This window comes from Suncus etruscus, chromosome 4, assembly GCF_024139225.1.
Source record: "Suncus etruscus isolate mSunEtr1 chromosome 4, mSunEtr1.pri.cur, whole genome shotgun sequence".
Taxonomy (NCBI): Eukaryota; Metazoa; Chordata; class Mammalia; order Eulipotyphla; family Soricidae; genus Suncus; species Suncus etruscus.
The window spans coordinates 149,413,212-149,437,072 of NC_064851.1; the positions used below are offsets into that span (position 1 = coordinate 149,413,212).

General features: G+C 34.9%; 1 protein-coding gene across 1 annotated transcript in view; it reads right to left on the reverse strand.

Annotated features, from left to right (window-relative positions):
• Nucleotides 1-444: 444 nt before the first annotated feature.
• Nucleotides 445-23,861, reverse strand: part of ZMAT4 (zinc finger matrin-type 4) — a 467,773-nt gene continuing 444,356 nt past the window's right edge. The window contains 1 exon segment of the mRNA XM_049771892.1: nucleotides 445-1,993. Coding sequence (XP_049627849.1) covers nucleotides 1,978-1,993 — 16 coding nt within the window. The 3' untranslated portion in view covers nucleotides 445-1,977.

Genomic DNA, 23,861 nt, shown 5'->3' on the forward strand with positions numbered 1-23,861 from the left:
CAGAAAATAGTAGAGTGAGTAGTATTGGAATATTTTATGCATGAAACCATATTAACAGCAGCATGGTAAATCGTGGTGCCTCGATATAGAGACAAAAGCAACAAAGGGAAGATTCCTGCCTAGGGATATTTCTATTCAAGAGTTCCCTACATGGAAGTAACATTAATAGGCACTTTTACATAAAGCTGGATATGTCACCTTTCTAGTAAGATAATTTACCTGATCTGCATGGGCAACACCTAAATAGTGCTTTCATTTTGATTGAAAGGTAGTAAAATATCAATGAGGCATTCTGAAATATGGTTACTATATCTGGAAACTAACCTATAAGAATTTAACCTAGTCTCTATGTAAAGCCAACAAGATCTGGAGCTAAGGGTTTATTTTTATTGACCTATTTTAAAAATATATACTCACTAAGCATACACAAGCAGAAACAAGGACTTTTTTCTTTTTTACTTAGTGTTTATTATACAGCAGAATTGACAAAGTTTTAATTTATACATTGGAAGAAAAGTCATCATTAGAGATTTGAAGCTCTTGGGTGTGCTTTCCAAAACAGCAATATAGATTGCTTCCAATCAAACTGACCTTCCTTCCCAGAAGACTGCACGTGGGCGGATGTTTCCCTCTGCAGTCAGAAAGGCTGTCAACCCTGGTTCATCCTGAGTGGGCCCTGCCCAAGGGAATGGTGCCAAACTTCAAACACCTTAGTAACAACACTGTGCACTTTAAAGTCATCATTTATTGCTCACTGAGTTGTATCCACCTCTGTTCTCTGTGGATAAACAATTGAGGTCCAGAAAATTCTAACACAAGGAAATAAATTGCCATGGTCACAATATCAGAAGAGGGAATCCCAGCCAGACACCAGATGGATACTGAGAAGCATCATAAATAGAAGTTAAATAACCTTGCTCTGTAGACTGCCTACAGGACACCAAAGCCTTTCTTGATGATAAAGGATGAAACCTAGAGAAGGAACTTTACATTTTACACTTGGAGATATTTCCCTTCAGAGATCGAATCTTCTGGCCAGCCACCATTTTCACTGTTTTGCTCTCCAAAATGATTTATTCTTTTTTCAACCCGAGGATTTCAGTGTGAAACTGAGGTAATAGGCATTATTACCACATTCAATTTATCATTATCATTTATTAAAAATATTTTCTCTGCTTCCCAAATCCTCAGTATCCTACAGAAAAGCCCACCTTAGTTAAAAAACATTAACATTTACTTTGGTCACATTCTGAGGCTTATATATATTTTTTTGATGCTGTTGGGAAAATATTTCATCGAGGTCAGCAGTTTGTTTGCCTAAGAGGATCACCATGCAGGCAAACTTAATTCTTTTCCTATGCTTTTATTTTGGCAGCCTAAAATGAGGGTTTGGCTTAACCTTGAGAAACTATTCTGTGAATGCTCAGGAAAAAAAGATGAGAGACATTATTTACCCTACTCATTCTTGGGATGGCAAATCTGGCACACATTTAGAAGTGAAATAAGAAAAGTTGGCATTTGTGTCCATCTTCTATTAATAGTGATTTGTTCCGGTTCTGTATACTGCTGTCATCATTCACATTAAATGAGAAAAAAATCTTATGGAGGCTTTTTACATCACAAGGATTTTATAGACTAGATATAGCTGAGGAAATCTTAAATAAGTTAGAAATTAAGATTTTTTTCCACTAAGTTTCGATGATATTCTCAGTGCTTGCTATAGATTATAATTTAAGATGTGTGCTAAATATATTACCATGAAATAAAATCATTCATTCAAAGTCTTAACTTACCACAAAATAAAAAATAAAGAAACTTCATTTGCTCTCCAAAATTAAAATTAGTCATATGTTAATTTGTGAATCCTCATAAGAAATTTCATTCATTGTTCAAGAAAGTATCCTCCTCAGGTGGTAATCAAATCTCCATGGCAGAGAAATCCTGACATTTTTTTCTTACATCTTGATTGATGCTTCACTATTTATTCTTCAGGCTATAAGACACAAGGGAACATAGTTTTACTTTCTATTGTAATCACATATCCCAGTTTTATTCTCTATCTCTTTATCTCTTTATTTATATCTCTATCTCTTTCTCCTGTCCCTTTCCTCATCCTTCTCTAAAACCTGCTCAGCACCTCAACATTAATTAATTCAAAGTAATATAAAACTGAGTTTATATAATTACTTGTTTTAATTTCTAAATAACATAGTTGGGCAAGAAATGTATTACCAATGTCAATGACAGGATGATTATTAAGTTCCAATGGCATTTTTAAGTATATCAAAGAAAGTATAATCTATACACTAAATTCATTCTGAAATTTCTTAAAGTAAAAATAACAGGTTTATAATTTAGAATTTTTCTGTTTGTTTTGGAGCTACACCATAGTCCTCAGGGCTTACTCTCGGTTCTGTGCTCAGTTTTCATTACTGGAAGGCTTTGAAGTCTATTGGATCCCCACTGTCATGCTGTTCCCCAAACCAGCTGGCAGATAGAACCACCTAGAGCTGTTCCAGCACACTCTATATAGCAACTGTTCTGGGAATTTTCTTTGAAGAGAGAGCTTCAGAGACATTTCTTTAGATATAGGAAATGACAGAAAAAAGTGGGGTGCCAATCCCCCATGGTCAGTGGTCACTAAACAGCTTGACTCCAAATCATAGCTGCTCCCTCACAGGGTTCTCTAGTTAAATGAATCAACCAATGAATTAGCACTATGATGCTCCCAAGGCAATCCTAACCGCCCCCATGTTTGTACTTAACTTCTCCTTGGAGCCTCGCTTGCCCCTAGCTATGTTTCTTCTATGACCTGCCACGCTCCTGCACATATCCCAGTTCTTCTTGTCCTATACAAGCATTATTGGAATGGAATAAAATGTCTCTGGTCATCATCTTGGACCCATTTTTCCCAATCATCAGATGGGGAGAATGTCTTCAGTTCTTAATACACCGAGGAATAAAAATTGATTCTTGTTGGCTGACAGGTTCTGTTAGGTTCAGACTATATGGGCTGTTGCAGATGAAACCCAGGTCAGCTATAGACAAAGGAAATGCCTTACTTCCTCTACTATCTTACTATTTCCATTTTAAAATTCACATATGACAAATAAAATATGTGGGGCTGGAGTGATAGTATAGTCTGGAAGGAGTTTTCCTTGAAAGTGGCTGATTTAGATTTAATCTTTGGTGTTCCATATGGTTTCCTGAGCATCGCCAGGAGTAATTTCTGAATGTAAACCCAGGAGTAACACCTGAGTATCACAAGTGTGACCCCCCAAAACAAAACAAAACAAAACAAACAGAAACCATGCAATATATAAATCTTTAGAATGAAGATATAGTTTTCTCTTTTTTTTTTTTTTTGGAGAAGAGGTCTTACATATTTATATTTCAAATAATTAAAAAATTCATTCTCAATTCAATCAAAATTTTGTCTTTTAAAACCTCTGTTTTTGTTTTGGGGCCAGACATTCCTGGTTGTGCTTATTTCTTATTTCTGGTTCTATGCTCAGAGATTGAAGTCTGATGTGTTGGACACAGGTAAGGCAAACATCTTACCTATTGTACAAATGCTCTGACCCAGAGTTTTCTCTTTCAAGAAAATAAAAAATAAAAGTCTTTGGGAAGATAGCACAGAGGGTAGGGCAGTTGTCTTGTGTGCAGCTGATCTGGTTTGATTCCAGGCATCTCATATGGTCCCACAAGCCTGCCAGTTATAATTCAAAAAGTGCAGAGCCAGGAGTAAACCCTAAGTGCCCTCCAGGAGTGGTCCAAGAATAAGAAAAATAATGACTTTGAAGGTATCAATTTAAATAAAATAGATAATTATTTTTATATCATTATGTTTTAATTTAATTACTTTTTAAAAGTTTTTCATTTATTATGATTTACAAAGTTATTCATAGTTGGGTTTTAGACATACAGTGTTTCAGGACCTATCAATATTGTGATGCTGTACCTAAATCACCTGGCAGAAGGAACCATGTAGAGCAACTTTCAGTGGACCCATAGATCATGGTCCCACTATCAGTGTCAAGCTCCCCCCAACAATGTTCCCAGAATGTATCTCATGCCACCACCTCCTGCCCCAGTCTGCCAGCATAACAAATCTGTTTTTAATTTTGGTCGTTAAAGTTTGGATCTCATGATTTCATTGTTTTGACTCTGGCTTGAATATTTAGTTCTGTCATTTCTTAACACCACCAATGGCCTTTTAGCCCCTGTCCTCCATCCTTTTATATTTGTGTTTATCCTCCTCCACACAATTTCTTTCCTTCTCCTCACTATAGTCTGGGACCTAGTGTGTTCTTGACAACCCCCATTTAAACCATTGCATTTCTTTATGCAGTTATTCTAAATACCACATCTAAGTGTTATAATCTTGTATTTATCCTTATTCTGGTTTATTTCATTTAACACAATACCTTCCATTATCATCCATGTTGCAGCAAATTGCATTATTGTACCATTTCTTACAGCTATGAAGTAACAAAATAAAGACAACAATGAGATATTTTACACCAGTGAGAATAACACACATCAAAAATATTGGAAACAATTTGTGTTGGCAAAGATGTGGTGAAAAAAGAACTCTTTCCCATCTATTTCTGGTAGAAATGCTGCCTAATCCAAACCCTATAGAAAACAGTATTGAGGGTTTTCAGTAAACTCAGAATCAAATTGTCACATGACCCAGAAATTCCACTTTGGGGGTATCTATCCCAAGGACATGCACATGCAAATGAATGCATGAATACCACTACTCATAACACCATTCTTGCAATAGCTAAGAGTTGGAATCAACTTAGATGTCCAACAACAGATTGTGAAGATGTGGTACAAATATGCAATGAAATAATACATAGGAATAAGAAATGAATAACTATTATTAAAAGTTTTTAGGTTTTATTCATCCTTATAATAAGATTTACCGTTAGTTTATGCCTATTTTATCTCAAGAATTTCACAATTATTTCTCATCATAATTTACTTTACATAGCCACTTTATGTGGCTGCCATTTTATTTTTCATTTTAAAATAAAACTGATTAAATTTTCTGTTATTACTCACAGTTGTACAACTGTTAGATTAATAGCTGAAATCTATGAAAGATTAGCATCAGAGAACAAAGTCACCTATTGATAATAACAAGAAATGTTAGTTATGATTAAAAAATGTCCTTTTGGGGATGCAGAAAAAATGTCTTTTTATTGAAAAAATATCATCTAAACACTATCTTTTAGTAGTTGGCTATTAATCTATATTTTAGGGGAATTAGGATGGCAAAAGTGCTGAATGTAGTGGTAGGCCTTGTATTAATATATTTTTATCTCTCATCAATATCTAAACATCTTAGCAGAAGTATGGTAAACAAAAATTTACAAGATACAAAGAAAATTCAGTTTCAATAAAAATAATAGCGTAACTTAAATGTTTAATTTTCTATGAGAAAGTACTGTCACAGAATAGCCTAGTAATTTAAATAAAAAATTGAATAGCATTAATATAATGTAGATTTAAAAAATGGAGACTACATGAATATTTTGTAAAAGTAGTCTTAAGTGGATTTTAGAGATCACAGTCAATTCTTAGTAACTTTAGTTGGGCTTGGGAAGAAGGCTTATGCCACATCTCTCAGTGCTCAGGCTGCCCTACTGGCTCTGTGCATTGAGGTTCACTTCTGGTAGTGCTTAGAGGAGAAAATATGGTGATGTGGATTAAATAAGTATCAGATATGTGCAAGACAAGAATTATAACTATGGTACTATCTCTCCAGCCCACATCTTTTTTTTTTTTTTTTTTTTTTGGGTTTTGGGCCACACCTCGTGATGCTCAGGGTTACTCCTGGCTAGGCGCTCAAAAATCGCTCCTGGCTTGGGGAACCATATGGAATGCTGTGAGATCAAACCGAGGTCCATCCTAGGTCAGCCGCACACAAGGCAAATGCCCTAGCGTTTGAGCTACTGCTCCAGCCCCTCCAGCCCAGTTTCTAATAATATCTTCAAAATAAGAATCCTATTTTAAAATCATGTCTGTTTCTGTCATGATCAGGTGTTACTGCCATCTCATGAATGATGGAGGAATAATACTTGATATTTTCACTAAAAATCAATACAATTTCATTTTTATAAGTGCAAGGATGTACACTTTTCAGATTAAAATGAATTTGAACTACGTAATTCTCATGTTGATAGGAAGCAAATGTTGGCAGCTAAATAGTCACTAGTCATGATTACATAGCTGGAGCAAACTAAATGAAAGTTATTCTTTCTCTTATAGTAATAGTGGTATATTAAGACTGCATTCTCATCATGAGTAAAAATATCACTTTATTTTATAGCCAGGATAATTACTCAGATTTTTCTGAACCCATATAAGAGATGAAACATTAAAATGCCTTTCAATCCCATATAGCTTTTATAATTATTCATCAGTTACTGTTATTATTGCTGGAAAGTCTTTTTCATATTTTAGTCAGCATTTCATTTGATACAAAAGAACATGGAAAATTTTACTTCTATTAATAAATATGCAGCAATTCAATCCAAAAAGAAATTTCTTTTTCATCTGAGAAGATAAGCTGTATAATTCATGTATTTTCAGAAACTTCTTTAAATAGAAAGTTGAAGAAAAGCATAAAAAAATTTATTGCATAGTTGCCATTTGTGGTAAGGGACAGTCTTTGTTCCCAGCCTGAAGTTGGATTCAATTTGGAGAGATGATTTCTACCATATTGTATAAACATCAATCATACTCAAGAGCTCATTTTATTTTTGAAACTAATCATCATAAAAATGATTAGAATATGACCTCATTTAACTTTCTAAAAAAATGAAAAGAAAGAAGCTAAAGGTGATGATAAACTTTCATGGTCTTGGGGATGGGTTGGGGTTTGAATGCAGTTAGTAAATCTGAGAATTATTTGAAGTGACTAACTCTGTTTTCCCCAAAGACTATTTTCCAAGTAAAGGAACTGCTATGCTCCATCTAATTTCCATGAGACCCAGAACAAGAGTACATTCTAAGCAGAGAGATTCAATAGTCTTTCAGAACAGGTCTTGCATTCCAAAGTCCCAAGAAGACAGGAGAGATATCTGCTTGTGAGGTTACATAAAAATATTTATTTCTATTGGTCACCTCTTCTCTCATTTAATCTTGTGAAAGGATGTTCTACTTTAATATAATTCTCATCTCATTTGAACTGCTAAGAACTTTTTATTACCTGAAAACAGTCTTGTATACTAAATTTAAACTATTATGATCACAAGACAAAAACCAGAATTATATGCAATATGCTGGAGATCTCTTCAAAATTAGGAAAAGGATGGAGAAAGTCTGTGTTTGGTGATAGTGACTGAAGAAAAAAAATAATGGTTCATTTAACACACACAGGTTAAAAACTATTTGATAAATCAATTAAAAATCTAGACTGCATTGAAGCTGGAGAGATAGCACAGTAGTACGACATTTCTGAACCAGGATGGAAGGTAGTTCCAATCCCGGCATCCCATATGGTTCCCCAGAGCTTTCTTGGAGCAATTTCTGAGCACAAAGCCAGGAGTAACCCCTGAGTGCCACTGGGTGTGACTCAAAAACTAAAAAAGAAATCTAGACTGCAAAATATAATATAAAAATAATATTCAAAGACAATAGAAATAATGAGGGAGGTGCAGTTAGGCCATAGAAGAGACCACTATGAATGGTCACCACTATTAATTGTTGGAAATGATCAGTCTGGACAAGAACTGGGTGCTGCCAAGAGGTAAAGTGTTATGCAAGATGCCCATTCAGTAACAGTATTGCAAACCATGGTGCCTAGAATGAAAAAAAGGTGGGGAGAGAAAGAGGGAAGGTAGGGTGTGGGAGTTAAAGTGAAACAGTGAGGGAGAAACAGAGACATAGATACAGAAAGAAGGACATGCCTACCTTAGAAAAAGGCTGAGGGGGAAGGGATGAGAGGGTAATTGTGAAAACTGGTGGCAGGAAATGAACACTGGTGATGGGGTTGGAACATTGTATGATTGAAACTGAACTATCAACAACTTTTTAATTTTCTATCTCATGGTGATGTAATTAATGAAAAAATAAATAAAACACTCTTGACCACACCAAACCTAGTTTCTAAAAACCAGGAAGGAAGAGACAATGAAAAGAAAAATAAGATTGTGAAGTAAATCACAATGATATGCCCATAATTTTTAGATCAGAGTTATGGCACAGACATTTTTCTGCAAACATTTTGCTAAACAGTTATGTCTTTGAACTTGTTCAGACCACTGCCAGAGAATTGCAATAGATACATCCTGGCCAACTTTACTCAATTTATTGAGAGAGTATAAGAAGAAACCAAATTAAATTACTACATTTCCCAAACTGAATGTTTTCCACTTCCTATTTTTGTCTTGCACTCTTTATCTTCCCCTTACAATAATTTCAGTACAGAAATTATTTAATTTTGGGGTTAGAGAGATATTAATTTCGGGGTAGATTGCTTACACTCAGCTAACCCAGCTCAATTCCCGACACCCTATTTGGTCCTCTGAGAACTGCAAGGAATGACTCTTAAGTGCAGAGCCAGGAATCATCCCCAACCACGAACTGATGTGTCCCAAAACACAAACAAAATAAAAGGAAGAAAAGAAAGCTACAAAAATCCATTGAGAAAAAGAGAGAAACTCTCTCTCTGCTTTTCCTTCCAATTTTGTTATTTTTGTCTATCACCTATAATTGATCACAGGGATTATTTGAGATTTCTGAATATGCCACACAAGTGCATGAAAGGAGCATTGCATGTATATTAGAATTGTAGGTTTGTTCATTGTTCACTTTAGACCCCTGGCTTGCTGTACTTCTCTTATTCCTCAAAAGCAATTTTTTATTTTTGGTTATTGGACCACACCAGTCAGTGCTCAGGGCTCAGGGGTTATTCTTGGCTTTGTGCTTAGAAATCACTCCTGATAGGTCTGGGTTGCCATATGGGAAGCCAGAAATTGAACCGAAGTCCGTCCTGGGTCAGTCATATGCAAGAAAAACGCCCTATCACTGTGCTATCACTTTGGCCCCAGAGGCATATTTTTAAAACAGTTTTTTTCTTGAAATGATCCAAACACCCCCCCCCCAAGAAAGAGTTCTAGATAACACAAGATAATATATCCAATTCTTTCTAGAAAAGCAATTGTGTGTATTTGCAGTTAATTAAAAAGTAATTTAAGTGATGGGGAAACTCAAGTGGTAGAACACAAGCATACTATGAGTGAGTTTTGAGTGAGATTTCTGATACCATTTGTTTATCACACTCTGCAATTAGTGTAGCTCTGAACTTTAGGGGCTGTCCCCAAATTTTTTGTTTTGTTTTGTTTTGGGGCCACACCGGTAATGAACAGCAATTACTACTGGCTATGTGCTCAGAAATTGCTCCTGGCTTGGGGGACCATATGGGATCTAACCAAGGTCCATCCTGGGTCAGCTATGTGCAAGACAAATGTGCTACTACTGCGCTATTGCAGCCCCTGCCCCCCAATTTTTGATATTTTAGTTAATTGGGAAAAATTCAAATATTGTTAAAATATTCAAGAAATTGTAAGTATTAACATATTTAAATGAGCAGAATCTATTACCTTCAAAAACAAACCAACAAAGTTGATGAAAAAACTTTGTAATTAACTTACCAAAACACCTAAGAAACATTCTTCTCATATACTGAATTTACATTGTACATATGCAAATTAATTCTCCTGATAAACACATGTAAGCATCTTATTCCCTTAAGAAGGTAAATTTTCTCTATATTCTTGTTTACTGTATTCATTTCTTTGAAAAACATTATCATAATATCACAAAATAATGAAGTGTTTTAAACAGGAGAAACACTAGAGAACATGGAAGAAAGTTCATCCTCCTGTATTTACGGATGATAAACTTAATGCAGCTCCCCAAAACACTCAAAAGCCTAAGGCTTACAAGCTCACATCTCCAGGCCCTCATTTGGAAGTACTTCATTATTCTTAGACTGAAGCTGTAACAACAGATGAGTTAGAGCCTTCAAAGAAAGTGAGGAGCCTATGAAAATGAAAGCCCTGTATCATTCCATTCATTGTATTCCTGGGTTCCTAGTTAATTCCTTCTTATTTCTAAGTCTCGTGTCTACATTTCATTTATTGATAAAAATATATTTTCAGCATAAACAATAGATGCTTTGATGAGTAATTTAGGTTGATTACAATGCTTGACATTGTAAATAGGAGTGAAGATAGCCTTTAAAATTAGTTTAGGTATTCAATAAATGCCTAAAGCTGTATATATCTGCCAAATGATTTTTTGTTTGTTTATTTGCATTGTTTGTTTATTTGCAGAGGGCAGTCACACTTAAAGGTGCTCCTGGCTCTGTGCTAAGGAATCAATCCTATCGGGATTCAAGGGACCATTTAGGATTCCAGGAATTAAACCTGAGTCAGTTACATGCCCTGAAAGCACCTTATCTGCTGAAGTATTTCTATATCCTGTATAATAAATTTTGTTATTGATTTTCAATAGAAAATGTATCATAATTAATAATCTAGTAGAATTTAAATTGCAAGAAACAATGGCAGAACATTGGGGTCCTATATGTGACTAAGTGATAATATTTTGCCACCAGGTCAGGAAGCCTGAGAATAGCAAGGACAAGAAATGGGAATTGCAGGGCAGGAGCAATAGCACAGCTGTAGGGCAGCATGTAACCAACCTAGAAAGGGCTCAAGTTCAATTCCTGGCATCTCATATGGTATCTTGAGCCTGTCAAGAGCGATTTCTAAGTACAAAGCCAGGAGTAGCCCCTGAGCACTGCTGAGAGTGGCCCAACCCCCCCCCCCCCAAAAAAAAGACAGAAAGAAAAAAAGAAAGAAAAAGAAAAAAGAAAATAAAGAAAGGGAGTTGCTAGATTCTATCCAGGTACAACCCAAGAAACGAAGGCAGAGATGTGTCAGTGTCTTGTGTGTGACTAGGAAACACCTTTTTACCTCCAGATAAGGGAGCCAAACAGGCATGCAGCTGTATACTACTTTACCTCTGTATACCCACATTATGGGCATATAAAGACATTCTAATTCTAGCCACTCAGCCACACAACAACACACAAAAAAGTAACAATGAAAAGCAATTACTTACTTAGTAGACATGGTAACCCTGAAAGTACAAACAGAATTAACCAGCTATATAACCTCTCAGATAAGTACATTTTAGAGGAAATGTTGAAGCTATTCAAGGAAATAAACGAAATCATGATATGGACAGCCAAAAATAAAATTACAAGAGGCTATGAAAGAAGAAATGAGAAAACTTCAAGCAAAAATGAGAACTGGAAAATTTTGTAGGCAAAATGAAAAGACCATTGAACAATCTCACCAGCAGAGAAACAGTTTCTAAGGGCAGAACCAGTGAAATTGAAGATAAAGTACATAAAAACTCCAGAAAGCAGAAGAAAATTAAAAAAAAAGTCTTGAAAGTAAATGAATGGCTGACAAAAGAAATTTGGAATTAATTTAAGAGGAATAACAAATCAATTTTTGGAGTCCCAGCAGGGGGCCAAGAATAAAACCTCTATGAAGAAGCAACAAAAATAACATTACTGAGAACTTACACGAACTGAAAAGCACAAGCACTGACCCTGATGACCCCAAAGTACCAGTTAAAAGAGAAATAAATAAAAATACTCCAAGACACATCCTAATGAGATAATGAAAATTATAGCGACAGAATACTAAAAGGAGCAAAATCAAAGACGGAACTATCACACACAGACAAAAAAAAAATGTCCTTAAAATTTAAAGCAGATTAATAAAAGAAACCTAGGTTTGAAAACAGTGGTAGGATATAGTAAAAACAAACAAATGAACAAACAAACAAAAAAACACCTCATCAAGAAGACTACCCTGTCAAGTTTTCATTCATATTTGAAAGGACAATACACAACTTCACACATAACCAGCAATTTAGAAACTCCATAGACTCATCTTAACAAAGAACTAAAAGTGCTGCTGGTAAACAAGACAAATCAAATGTGTCAAATTATTGCAGAGATAATACACACAAATCTCAATGACAATAATCTCTCACAATGTCAATGGGTCAAAGGCATCAATTTAAAGACATAAGAGTAGCAGAATGAATTTGAACATTTAATTCAACAATGTGTTACCTGTAATGCACATATTGAAAACAAAGAGCCAACATGGACTCAAAGATTGGAAGACAATTCTTCAAGCAAACACCTTCTCGAAAGGGCTAGCATGACCATACTAGTATCAGAATCAGAATATATAAACTTCAGGCTCAAAAAAAGTTATAAGTGACAGTGAGTGTCATTTCATAATGAACAAGGGACATACCACTAATTATTCACACTCCTAAACATATATGCATTTAATGACTAAATAGCAATATACTTCAAACAACTACTAATAGACCTGAAGGAAGACATAGGTACCAACAAAGTAGTAGTTGAATATTTTACCACTACTATATCGTATTACCTCTTTAAAAATCAACTAGACTAAAGCTCACTAAAGAAATACTTGGCTTGAAAAAAGAAATGGAATAAAGGGGTTTAATATATATGTTGGACTTTTCATCCTCAAAAGCCAGATACACATTCTTCTCCAATGTACCTTGGTACTCTCAAAGATTAAACATATTTTTGGTCCAGAATTAAATTTTCTACTCATCCTCATTAATGTAAGATAAACAAACATTGTACATTATGTAAAAGGTTATTCTATATATTTTGATAATGCTCACATAGTGGTGATACTGCACAAGCTAAATATAGCATGTCAATTATTTGGTGAATCTCATCACTGGACTTCTAAGTACTCAAGAATTTAAAATACTTGAGCTACTGGAAACACAATTAATGTCAGGAAAAATTAGCCTCAATAATCAAATACTGCAAATGCCAATGTAAACAATCACAATTGTAAAAGAGACAAATAAAAGAGGAATATAACAAATATACATAAGACATTTCTTCCTCTTAACTGTGCTCTAATATTAATAAATGTATGATCTGGGCCCAGAGAGATAATACATCGGTGTTTGCCTTGCAAGCAGCCGATTCAGAACCAAAGGTGTTTGGTTCGAATCCCGGTGTACAATATGGTCCCCTGTGCTGCCAGGAGCTATTTCTGAGCAGATAGCCAGGAGTAACCCCTGAGCACTGCCAGGTGTGGCCCAAAAACCAAAATAAATAAATAAATAAATAAATATATGATCTTTTTGAGACTTTTAAAGTAAATTGTTGAAGAGCTACTATTTTAACAAAAAATAATACATTGAAAGTAGAACTATTGAAAAGGAGTAAATAATTGATTAATTTTATAGTGTCTCTATGGACAACAAAAATTGCAGCAATTTTCTATTGGTTTCCAAGAACTACTAGAAAAATCTGGTCTAGAGATGAGACTGAATGGCTCTACTTAAGTTCTGTATTTGTTATCAACTATTGATGATTTCACATTTTAAATAGGTTGAGCATTTTCCTTACAAGTTTTTTCAATGAATAATAGAACCTTTAAAAAGTGTAAGGGCAACATAACTTAAAGTTTTAGAAAAAGCTTTTCTCAGATTTGATAGTGCAAATTTTCTTTAAAAGAAGTGTCCCAATTAGAATCAGAGACATGAGGCCAGAGTGATATTACAGTAACATGTTGGAAACCCAAATTTAGTGCTTGATATCCCATATTGTCCTGGAAGCTCTGCCAGGTTAAATTCCTAAATGCGGCCCGGAGAGATAGCACAGCAGCGTTTGCCTTGCAAGCAGCCGATCCAGGACCAAAGGTGGTTGGTGAGCTATTTCTGAGCAGACAGCCAGGAGCAACTCCTGAGCACCGCCGGGTGTGGCCCAAAAACAAAACAAAACAAAAAAATTCCTAAATGCAAAGTTAGGAGTGGAGTCAGAGATGTTCTGGGTGTGGCCTCAAAACAGAGAAAATAATAATTAATATTTTACCAAAAAAAAGGAAATTGATGCCCAGAGGCATGATTTTCCATAAGAGTAAGCTACCTGATCTGTCCTAAAGAAAAAACTTTGTCCAGCCACACAAGTATAGGCCACACCAGGGGCACAAATTGCCATAAGTGAGATAACATTTAGAGAACAGCAAGGTAGAGGGAGACCAGAGGGAAGAACAGGCAGGAAAAGGCCAAGCCCAAGGTTGTGAATTCCCATACAAACAAACCGGAGGGTCAAGGGAACAGTGTGTATCCCATAAGTCAAAGATCCTTTTCTACCCTAAAGACAAGACTGCAGCCCACCCACACAGGAAGAGGCCATGCCCAGAGGAACAAGATAATCTTTAACCCATACAAACTCCTCTGAGACCTTTCTGTCAGTGGAGAAGACTGACAGTGAGTTAGAAAAGAAAACCCTTGAGAATACAAAAGAAAACATGATATTACAGTGCCAAACTTCACCGTGCTTATGGGAGAAGATTGCAATCCTGCAGACCCAATCAGCAGTAATTCCATGTATAATCTGTCTGAAATGATGGAGTTCAAAGTGGAAATTCTTAGGATGTTCATGGAACTCAAAGAAATAATGAAACTACTGCCAATAAAATACAAGAGGATATAAGATCAGACATGAGAAAAATACAAACAGAAATGAAAAAGAGGCAAAATGAAAATTTCATTGAAAGGCCTTACCAGCAGAGTAACAGCTGCTGAGTATCTTATCAGTGAGCTTGAAGATGAAGCACAAAAAACTGCCAAGCAACAACAAGAGATGGAAAATTGCCTCAAAATAAATAAACAAAAGACAAGAGAACTTTTGGATCAATTCAAGAGAAACAACCAAAGAATTATTGAGCCCAGAGATTTAGGGAAAAAACTCTATAAAAAGCAATAGTCAAAGACATGTATTGCTGAAAAGTTCCTAGAACTGGAAAACACATTCAACTACATTTTGGATGTTCAGAGTACCAGCTAAAAAATACTCAAATGTAAACATCCCAAAGCACATCCTAATCAAAATTATGCAAACCATAGATATAGAATATTCAAACAACAAGTACAAAAATAAAATTATCTACAAAGGGGCATTTTAAGATTATAGAAGATTTACCAAAGAAAATTTTCCATGCTTAAAGACAGTAGTAGAGTATAGTAGGGGAAAAAACTCAATAAAATGAAGGCTTCACCAAGAATACATTTTGTCGGGCCATACATAGGCATCTCCATAAAAAGGGAGATTCAGTAGACCCACCAGATGTATTCCTCAAATGTTCCTGGAGTGGAGAACTGAATTATCCATACAGGACCCCGTCAAAAGGCCTGCTGAGGATGCATTGCCCTTACTTGGAGAGTTGGGGAATTCCCGAAGAGATATTTCTGAGATTCATGTTATGGTACCAACATTATATTCACTTCATTTTATTTGGCCTTAGAATTAATTCTCCCTTTTGCTGATATTCACAGACAAAATATAGCCTTGATTAAAATCCCTACCTGGATAATATTTAGCACCACATCAAAGACAATATTTTCTCTTTTTTAAAATGTCATCTCAACTTTGGTTTCTGGTATGCAAGTGTGTAGCCAGAATGTAGATCCTGGGCTATTGACATTTTCCAGAAAATGGGAATTACACCATAATAGTGGATTTTGCTCTTTCACTTGACCTCTAAAATAACAGAGTCCATCCCAATGAGAATACTATTCTTAGATTTTTTTCCTTCTTCTCACTAATCCCTTATTTTGCATCTGAAGTGAGTTTGCCAAAGAGCTGCCTTGAGTTGTGGCCTTCTCCTTTGTAACTCAGAATTGTATTGTTTATTGTTAAACTCTGCTTTGTAAAAATGTAAACATTCTTCTCAATACCTATGACTGGCTTTTACTCCTTATAAAACTCCTAGTTTAGAGCTTAAATATGCCATATGCTTGCCAGAACATGTTCTCCCCATACAATTCATTTGTATGGTCTCATTTCTTTAACATTTTCAGAACTCCAATTAGTTTTAGTACCCACTGATTGAAGTGGACTCATGGAACCTCCTGGAGCTGTGGGAAAAAAAGCCGTCCACAGTGACATTTCTCAGCTACACTCACATAAAGATTTGAAGAAACAATGCACAAATTTATAGATAAACAACAGCTCAGAAATTTCACAAAACTCAAAATCACCTTTAAGAATGGAGTCAAAAGAGGCTCCTTTAAGATAAGAAAAACCCCACAAACATACCAAACTTTTACAAAATGATCGCAATATTTCATGGTAATATTAAACTCAGTGTCAATGGAATAAACACACCAATTAAGAGACAGAATGGCAGGATGGAGTAAAAAGTGAAACTCAACATTCTGCTACCAATAAATACATTTTATTATTTATCAAGAAATACATTTTAATAGTCATCAAACACAAACTGAAATGTTAAAGGTTCAGAGACAATACTTCAAGCAACCAATCCCTTCAACTAGTTTTGGATGGCCATATTAGTAGCAGGTGACATAAACTTTAGGTTCCAAAAAAAGTAAGTTAGACATTAAGAGACAGTGAAACAGTGAGAGTAATTTCTTAATGATCAAGTGACATGTACAGCATGAGGAACTCACACTCCTAAATTTATATGCATTTTCTAAAAACAAGCAAGGTATTTAAAACAACTCCTAATAGATTGGAAGAAAGACATTGTTAGCAACACAATAATAGTAGGAAATTTCAACACGACTGTTGTCTCTTAATAGAGCGACCAGAATAAAGCTCATTAAGAAAATACTTTCTGATGCAGATTGGTCTCACTCATCCATGGGTTTTAAGAAAAATGAAAGACATTCTTGCAATAATTTTCAGAGACAAAAGAGAGGATGGCTGGACATTAAAGCTCGCTTCATGAAGCTCATCACAAGGAGTGATGAGTTTAGTTAGAGAAATAACTACATTGAGAACTATCCTAACAGTGAGAATGAATGAGGAAAGTAGAAAGCCTGTCTAGAGTACAGGCAGGGATGAAGTAGGGAATAGGGATATTTGGGACACTGGTGGTGGGAATGTTGCCCCAGTGAAGCTGGGTGTTTTTTTTTTTTGTTTTTGTTTTTGTTTTTGGTTTTGGGGTCACACGTGGCAGTGCTCAGGGGTTAATCCTGGCTCTATGCTCAGAAATTGCTCCTGGCAGGCTTGGAAGACCATATGGGATGCTGGGATTTAAACCACTGACCTTCTGCATGCAAGGCAAATGCCTTACCTCTATGCTATTTCTCCAACCCCCAGGGGGGTGGTTCTTTACATAACTAAAACCCAACTACCATCATATTTGTAATCAAGGTGTTTAAATAAATATATTAATTATTTAAAAAAGAAAGTTATTTTTACCTTGGAATGTTCTAAATTTACTATTATTATATCACATGACTATTTCCTGTCATGACCAGTCATCCTTATATAGTTTGTGATTTACTATACACAGATAACAAAAGATAAATGATTTTTTATTTTTGTAAAAGGCCTACATTAAGACATTCAAATCAAATGCCTATTAATTTATAATATATATTGAGATAATTCATTAAATGAGTATATGAAGTCATATACAGGAAATAAAGATGTAATTTGAAATATGCCTTTCATTGTGTTGAAACTAGAACAGATTTTACTTTGACATGACTTGTTTAAAAGTCTCATTCTTCTAAATTAGACATTATTTTATAATCTGATCTATCAAAATAAATATCTGTATAAAATCTTATTGTTAATGAAATGTTCTTTATGAAGTTTTCAATAAAAAGAAAATACTTTGTTAGAAAGAAGAAATGGAGAAGAGGAGCTTAGTATATATATATATATATATATATATATATATACATATATGTTTTGTATACATAGAAATAAATAGATACTTTTTTCCAAAAAAAGTCAAATATACTTTCTTCTTTAGTGCACATGGACATTATAAAGAATAGACCAAATGCTGGGACAGTGAACATACCTACACAAATTCAAGAGGATAGAAACCATACCACAAATCTTGAAATACTGAAAGTAGATAATGATCACAAACAGAAATAGAAATAAACCAAATACCTGAGAACTGAATAGCTCATTAGGGAATAATAAGTGGGTCAAAGAGGACATCAAACAAGAAATAAAACATTCCTGGAAATATATGAGAATGAGGATTTGTTATCAAAACTGTAAGACAAAGAGAAAATGCAGTGTAAAGAGAAAAGTTCAGAGCATTACTAGCATTCATGAGAAATGAAAAATGACAACCTAAGACCTAAAAATTTGACTGCACTACTCAAGAAATATGAATATAACCAACAATAGTCATAAAGAAGGAAGTCAGAAAATTTAATGAAACATTGATCAGAAATTAAAAGAATAAAAATTAATAAAAACAAACCAAAATATCAATAAAACCTAGAATGATTTTTGAAAAAAAAAAGAAAGGATTGATGAGCCACTAATGATATTCACAATAAAAAAGAGATAGAAGAGAAGCCTGCTTGCCACCACTGAATGCCTTTTAAAGAGACTGCAGCAGTCTATCTTTGTTGGTGGTGAAGCCAATCCCTGACCAAAAGCTCTTGCTAAAGCTGTGTAAAGGAAGTAAGCCAGAAAGGCCCAAGCAAGAAGGATCCAGATGAGCAGAGCCACTCTGCTTCGATTCTTAGTTGCATACATCTTCAAGCCGATTAATCCCACCACAAAATGCAGTAAAAGCCACACTACAAGTGTGTCAATGGAGAAACAAAGTGGGACACAGCATGCATAGAGAATGAAGATGGCAGCTCTGATGACCCGACAATGGCCAACTACCTAGTCAGTCTCTCAGATATGGAGTTTAGGGTAGAAATATGAAGAATGCTCATAGAACTCAAAAAAAGCATAGATCAAGCTGAACAGAACACAAAGATAGAAATCAGAAAACTCCAAACTTAAATAACAGGACTGAAAAACTCAGTAGATGAAATTGAAAACTCAATGAAAAGCCTCTCCTACAGAGTTAGAGAAGCTGAGGACAGAATCAGGGAGTTGGAAAATGAAATGCATAGAAACTCCATACAACAGAAGAGACTGGAAAATAACCTTAAAGCAAAAGATCAGACAATGGAAAAAATACTCAAAGAATGTGAACTGATGAAAATAGAAGTCCCTAACAAGTTCAACAGAAACAACATAAAAATGAGTGGAGTCCCAGACATCCAGGAAGAAAAATCCCAGGAAGAATCAACAGTAAAGGAGATCACTACAGAGAAACTCTCAGAGCAAAAGATGGCATGCAACCAAATCCTGCATGCCTCAAGAGTACCAGCTAAAAGAGACATGAAAAAAACACCTCAAGACATATCCTAGTCACAGTGACAAATTGCACAGATAGTGATGCAATACTGAAAGCAGCAAGATCAAAAAGGGAAATTACATTCAAAGGATCCATAAGATTTACAGCAGACCTGTGACAAGAAACCCACAAGACCAGAATGCAGTGGTGGGATATAGTGACAAAACTCAATGAAATGAATGCTTTGCCTAGAATACTACACCCAGCCAGAATCACTTTAAGGTTTGAAGGAAGTATACATAGCTTCACGGATAAACAACAGCTCAGAAACTTTGCATACTCAACCATCCTTAAGAGAAAAACTTAAAGGTTTACTTTAAGACAAGACCAATCAACAGACACACCAAACTTCTACTCAAAGATGGCACTAAATCCCGTGACAACCATCTTTCTCATGTTAATGGATGAAATGTACAGTTTAAGAGACAGTGTGGCAAAATAGACCAAAAAATTGAATCCAACATTTTGCCTACAAAAAGCACATCTGAATAGTCAGAGTAAACATAGATTCAAAGACAAAGGTTGAGGACAATCATTAAAGCAAACAACTTCTGAAAAAGCCTGGGGTGGCCATACAAATATCAGACAATACAGAATTTAGGCTTTAAAATGATAAGATACAGAGATGGACTTTTTTTTAATAATTAAGGGATATATACACAATTAATAAATCACAGTTCTAAATATATGCATGCAAAGCTGGCCTAGAAAAATACTTAAAGCAATTGCTTAATAGACTTGAAGAAATACATCACTAACAACACAATATTAGAGGGAGAATTCAAAACTGCCCTGCAAACAAGCTAAAACTTAAGAAGGATATACTATCTTTAAAGGAAGAAATGAGAGTGGCATAGTAAATATACTTATAACTTTCATCATCCCCAGAAAGCTGGATACATATGGGCATATGGGACATTCTCCAAGACAGACCACATATTGGGCCATCAAACATACTTCCATAAAATCAAGAAGATAGAAATTGTTTCATCTATCTTCTCAGACCATGATGCACTGAAAATAGAAGTGCATTATAATTAGAAACAGAAAAATAGATTTACACCTGGAAATTAAACAGCATACTACTGAACAACCATTTGGGCAGAGATGAAATTGAGAAATTTCAGAAAGTAAATAAGAATGAAGAAAGTTATTATAAAAATTTGGTTTGGGACATAGCAATATAAGTAGTAAGAGGAAAATTTATTTTTTGCAAGTATTTTTCAGGAAGAATGAAAGGGTCTACAAATATAACTCAATAAAAACAACAATTAAAAAATTAGAAATTGCTCAAGAATATAAAAGAGGGGCCGTAGCTAATAGCACAGTTAGTTGTAGGGTGTTTGCCTTGCACGTGGGTAATTCAGGATGAACCTGGGTTCAATCCTCAACATACCATACAATCTGCCAAGCCAGGAGTGATTTCTGAGTTTATAGTCAAGAGTAATCTCTGAGCGTCACCAGGTATAGCTCAAGAACCCCCCCCCCAAAAAAAAAATAGTGAACAGAAATAGGCAGGGGAAAGTAAACGCTAACATTTACAGCAGAAATTTATGTAATGAAAATAGAAAAAATAATCCAAATAATCAATGATAGCAAGAGTTGGTTTTATGAGAAATAAAAATGATCAATCAACCATTAACAGAAAATACAATAAATGAGAGAAAGAAATTTAATAAACCAAATCAGAAATGAAAAGTGGAAGGTCACTAGAGATATTACAGAAATATAAAGAGTAATCAGATATTATTTAATAAACTTTATGCCTCAATATAAGAGAACTTGGAAGAAATGAATAAATTCTTGGACTTCTATAGCTTCTCAAGTTTGAACCAAGGTCCTATCTGATCAGACCTATTAAAATTGAGGTAATTGAAATGCTAATAAAAAGACTTCCCAAAACAAAATTCAGCTGAGGTCACACAATTCTCCTAGTTAGTGATCCCAGTAGAACACATGGAAAATACACTACAAGCTTAATAATGGGGGGGAAACATAGGTCTCTACCATGTTCAGAAAATAAAAATGGCAGCTTTGATGAAAAATATGTAGCAACTGAGTTAGCCTCTCAGATGAGGACTTTAGAGATAACATATAGAAGATGTCTATAGAATTTAAAAATAGGATGAATGAACTGAAGGAACCACAAATAAGAATCAAGATGGTATAAAAGTAGAAGTGAGAAAACTCCAAACTAAAATAATAGGACTAAAATTCTTGGTAGGCAAAATGAAAATCTCACTTGAAAAGCCTCTCCAACAGAGAAACAGCTGTGGAGGACAGAATCAGTGAGTTGGAAGATGAGATGCATAACAACTCCGTACAATAAATTGGAAAAGAGCCTTAAAAATGAGCAGACAATGCAAAAAAATTCGCAAAAATCTGAACAGATGTAAATAGAAGTCTTTGATAAACTCAATAGAAACAACATAAAGAAATCATTGGAATTCCAGAGACTCAGGAATAGTATCTCCATAAAGAATCATCAGTCAAGGACACCATTGTAGAGAAATTCCAAGAGCTAAGGAGTGCATTCAAAGAAATCCTGGGTGCCAAAAAAGTACCAGTTGAAAGAGTTCCAAAGAAATGAACCATAAGACACATTCTAGTCACAATGATAAATCCAAGATAGAAATAGAATACTGAAAGTAGCAAGATCAAAAAGAAAAATTATATTCAAAGGAGCATCTTTAAGATTTGCAGCAGATCATTGAACTAATTATAATTATATAATTAGCTATGAGAAAATCATGTTATATGATGGTATGCATCTGATCTAAAGTTACAGGTGTCCTTAAAGTAAGAAATATTTTACAGAGATATAGAAATCCAACTAGAAGCTAGAGAAGAGTCCTAAAATCCAGTTCATTCTAGAGCATTAAGGAACAACATAATCCTGCAAATGGCTTGTTCTCAAAAGTTTAAAACACAGAACTGTGAAACGGTACATTTCTGTTGTTTTAGTAACTTGGTTTGCGGCACTTTGTTAGGAAGTTCTAGAATTAATCTAGTCAGTAAGTGGAAAGAAAATAAATGTTATTATTATTAGTCTCAAGTGCTATCCCATGAGATACCAGGATACCAGGAAAAAAGTAGCCAAAGTATAATTTGTTATTACTTATTCATTAAAGTCTAACAAAGTATATAAAAACAAACAAGCATTGCTACATGCTTCAACCAATGGGCAAGCTGTAGATACAAATACAATTGAGAAGTACAGATGATAGGGTAGTTAGATTAAAACAAAGAAATAGCTCGATGAAGGTCAAGGTAGAGAATCAAATAGCTCTACTTTTGTAGATACAATGCTGTAGAACATGTAAATTTTACTTATTTAGTCTAAATTAACTTATAGCACAAGCTGATACATTTAAAAATTGCAAAGCAAATAATTTTGATTTGAAAAATGTCACTTTCTAATCTTTGATTCCCAATTGGGAACAATGTGGCCCCCTTTGAAGCCCTGGATATTCTAAAGAGTCACAGGCTCTAATTGCATAAACAGGGACTACATGAGATAAACAAGGCCAGAAAGGGGCCACAATCAGAAATTGGTTTAAAAATACTGTTCTAGTATATAGTTTGGGGATCCACATAAACACACCCCAGCTCACCTCTAAATATTGTTGAGAAGTCTTTTAGATACCATGAGCCATTAATTCTCAAAACCCTATAATACTTGTTTTCAAAGTAGTAGACAAAAATTTATTATGGAAAATGTATGTCAGAAATATAGACACTTATTAAAATTCATGCTGACTTTTCTCATCCAGGCCTGGCAGGTCCTGAGGTGCGCAAATTCTTTTTTGTTGACTTTGTTAGTGCTTGAGATGAAAGACTGAATAAATGAATTCTATTATAATGGGCTTTAGAGGATAGATCTAACTCCTAAGGCAGCATAATTATCTGTTTCCAGCTGATGACCTTTACACCCTCATAGCTGACATGGAAAGGAAAAGGAGAGGAGCCAAGTCTTCAAGGCTATAGAAAATGCTTGGCTCCTGGATTCATTTCCTACAGAAATGTAGGTTATCATATAAAGATGCAGTGAACAATACTCAGCACTGCTTCTGTTGGATCTTTAAATAGATAGGCACAATCTGCCATCAGCAGTGGTTGTGAGATTTTATATATATATGTGTGTGTGTGTGTGTGTGTGTGTGTGTGTGTGTGTGTGTATATATATATAAATGCATATATATCTTATATATAATATATATAATCTTTTTTTCTTTTTTTTTTAGACCATAACTCTAACTTTGTGCCCAGGGGTTTACTCCTGGCCTTGTGCTTACTCTTGGCTTTGTGCTCTCTTCTGAACCACTCCTGGTGGGTTGAGGGGACCATATTGGAGTGCCAGGGATAGATCCCAGGCAAGGTGAGTGCTCAACCTGCTGTACTATCATTTTGATCCCAAGAATGCACTTTTTAGGCCATTTAATGCAAGTACTCTCACATATGAAATAACATGGATAAATATAGAAATGCAATTATGATTAAGAGTGACATTCTCAAGGTGCATCTTTTGCAATATTTTGATCACTC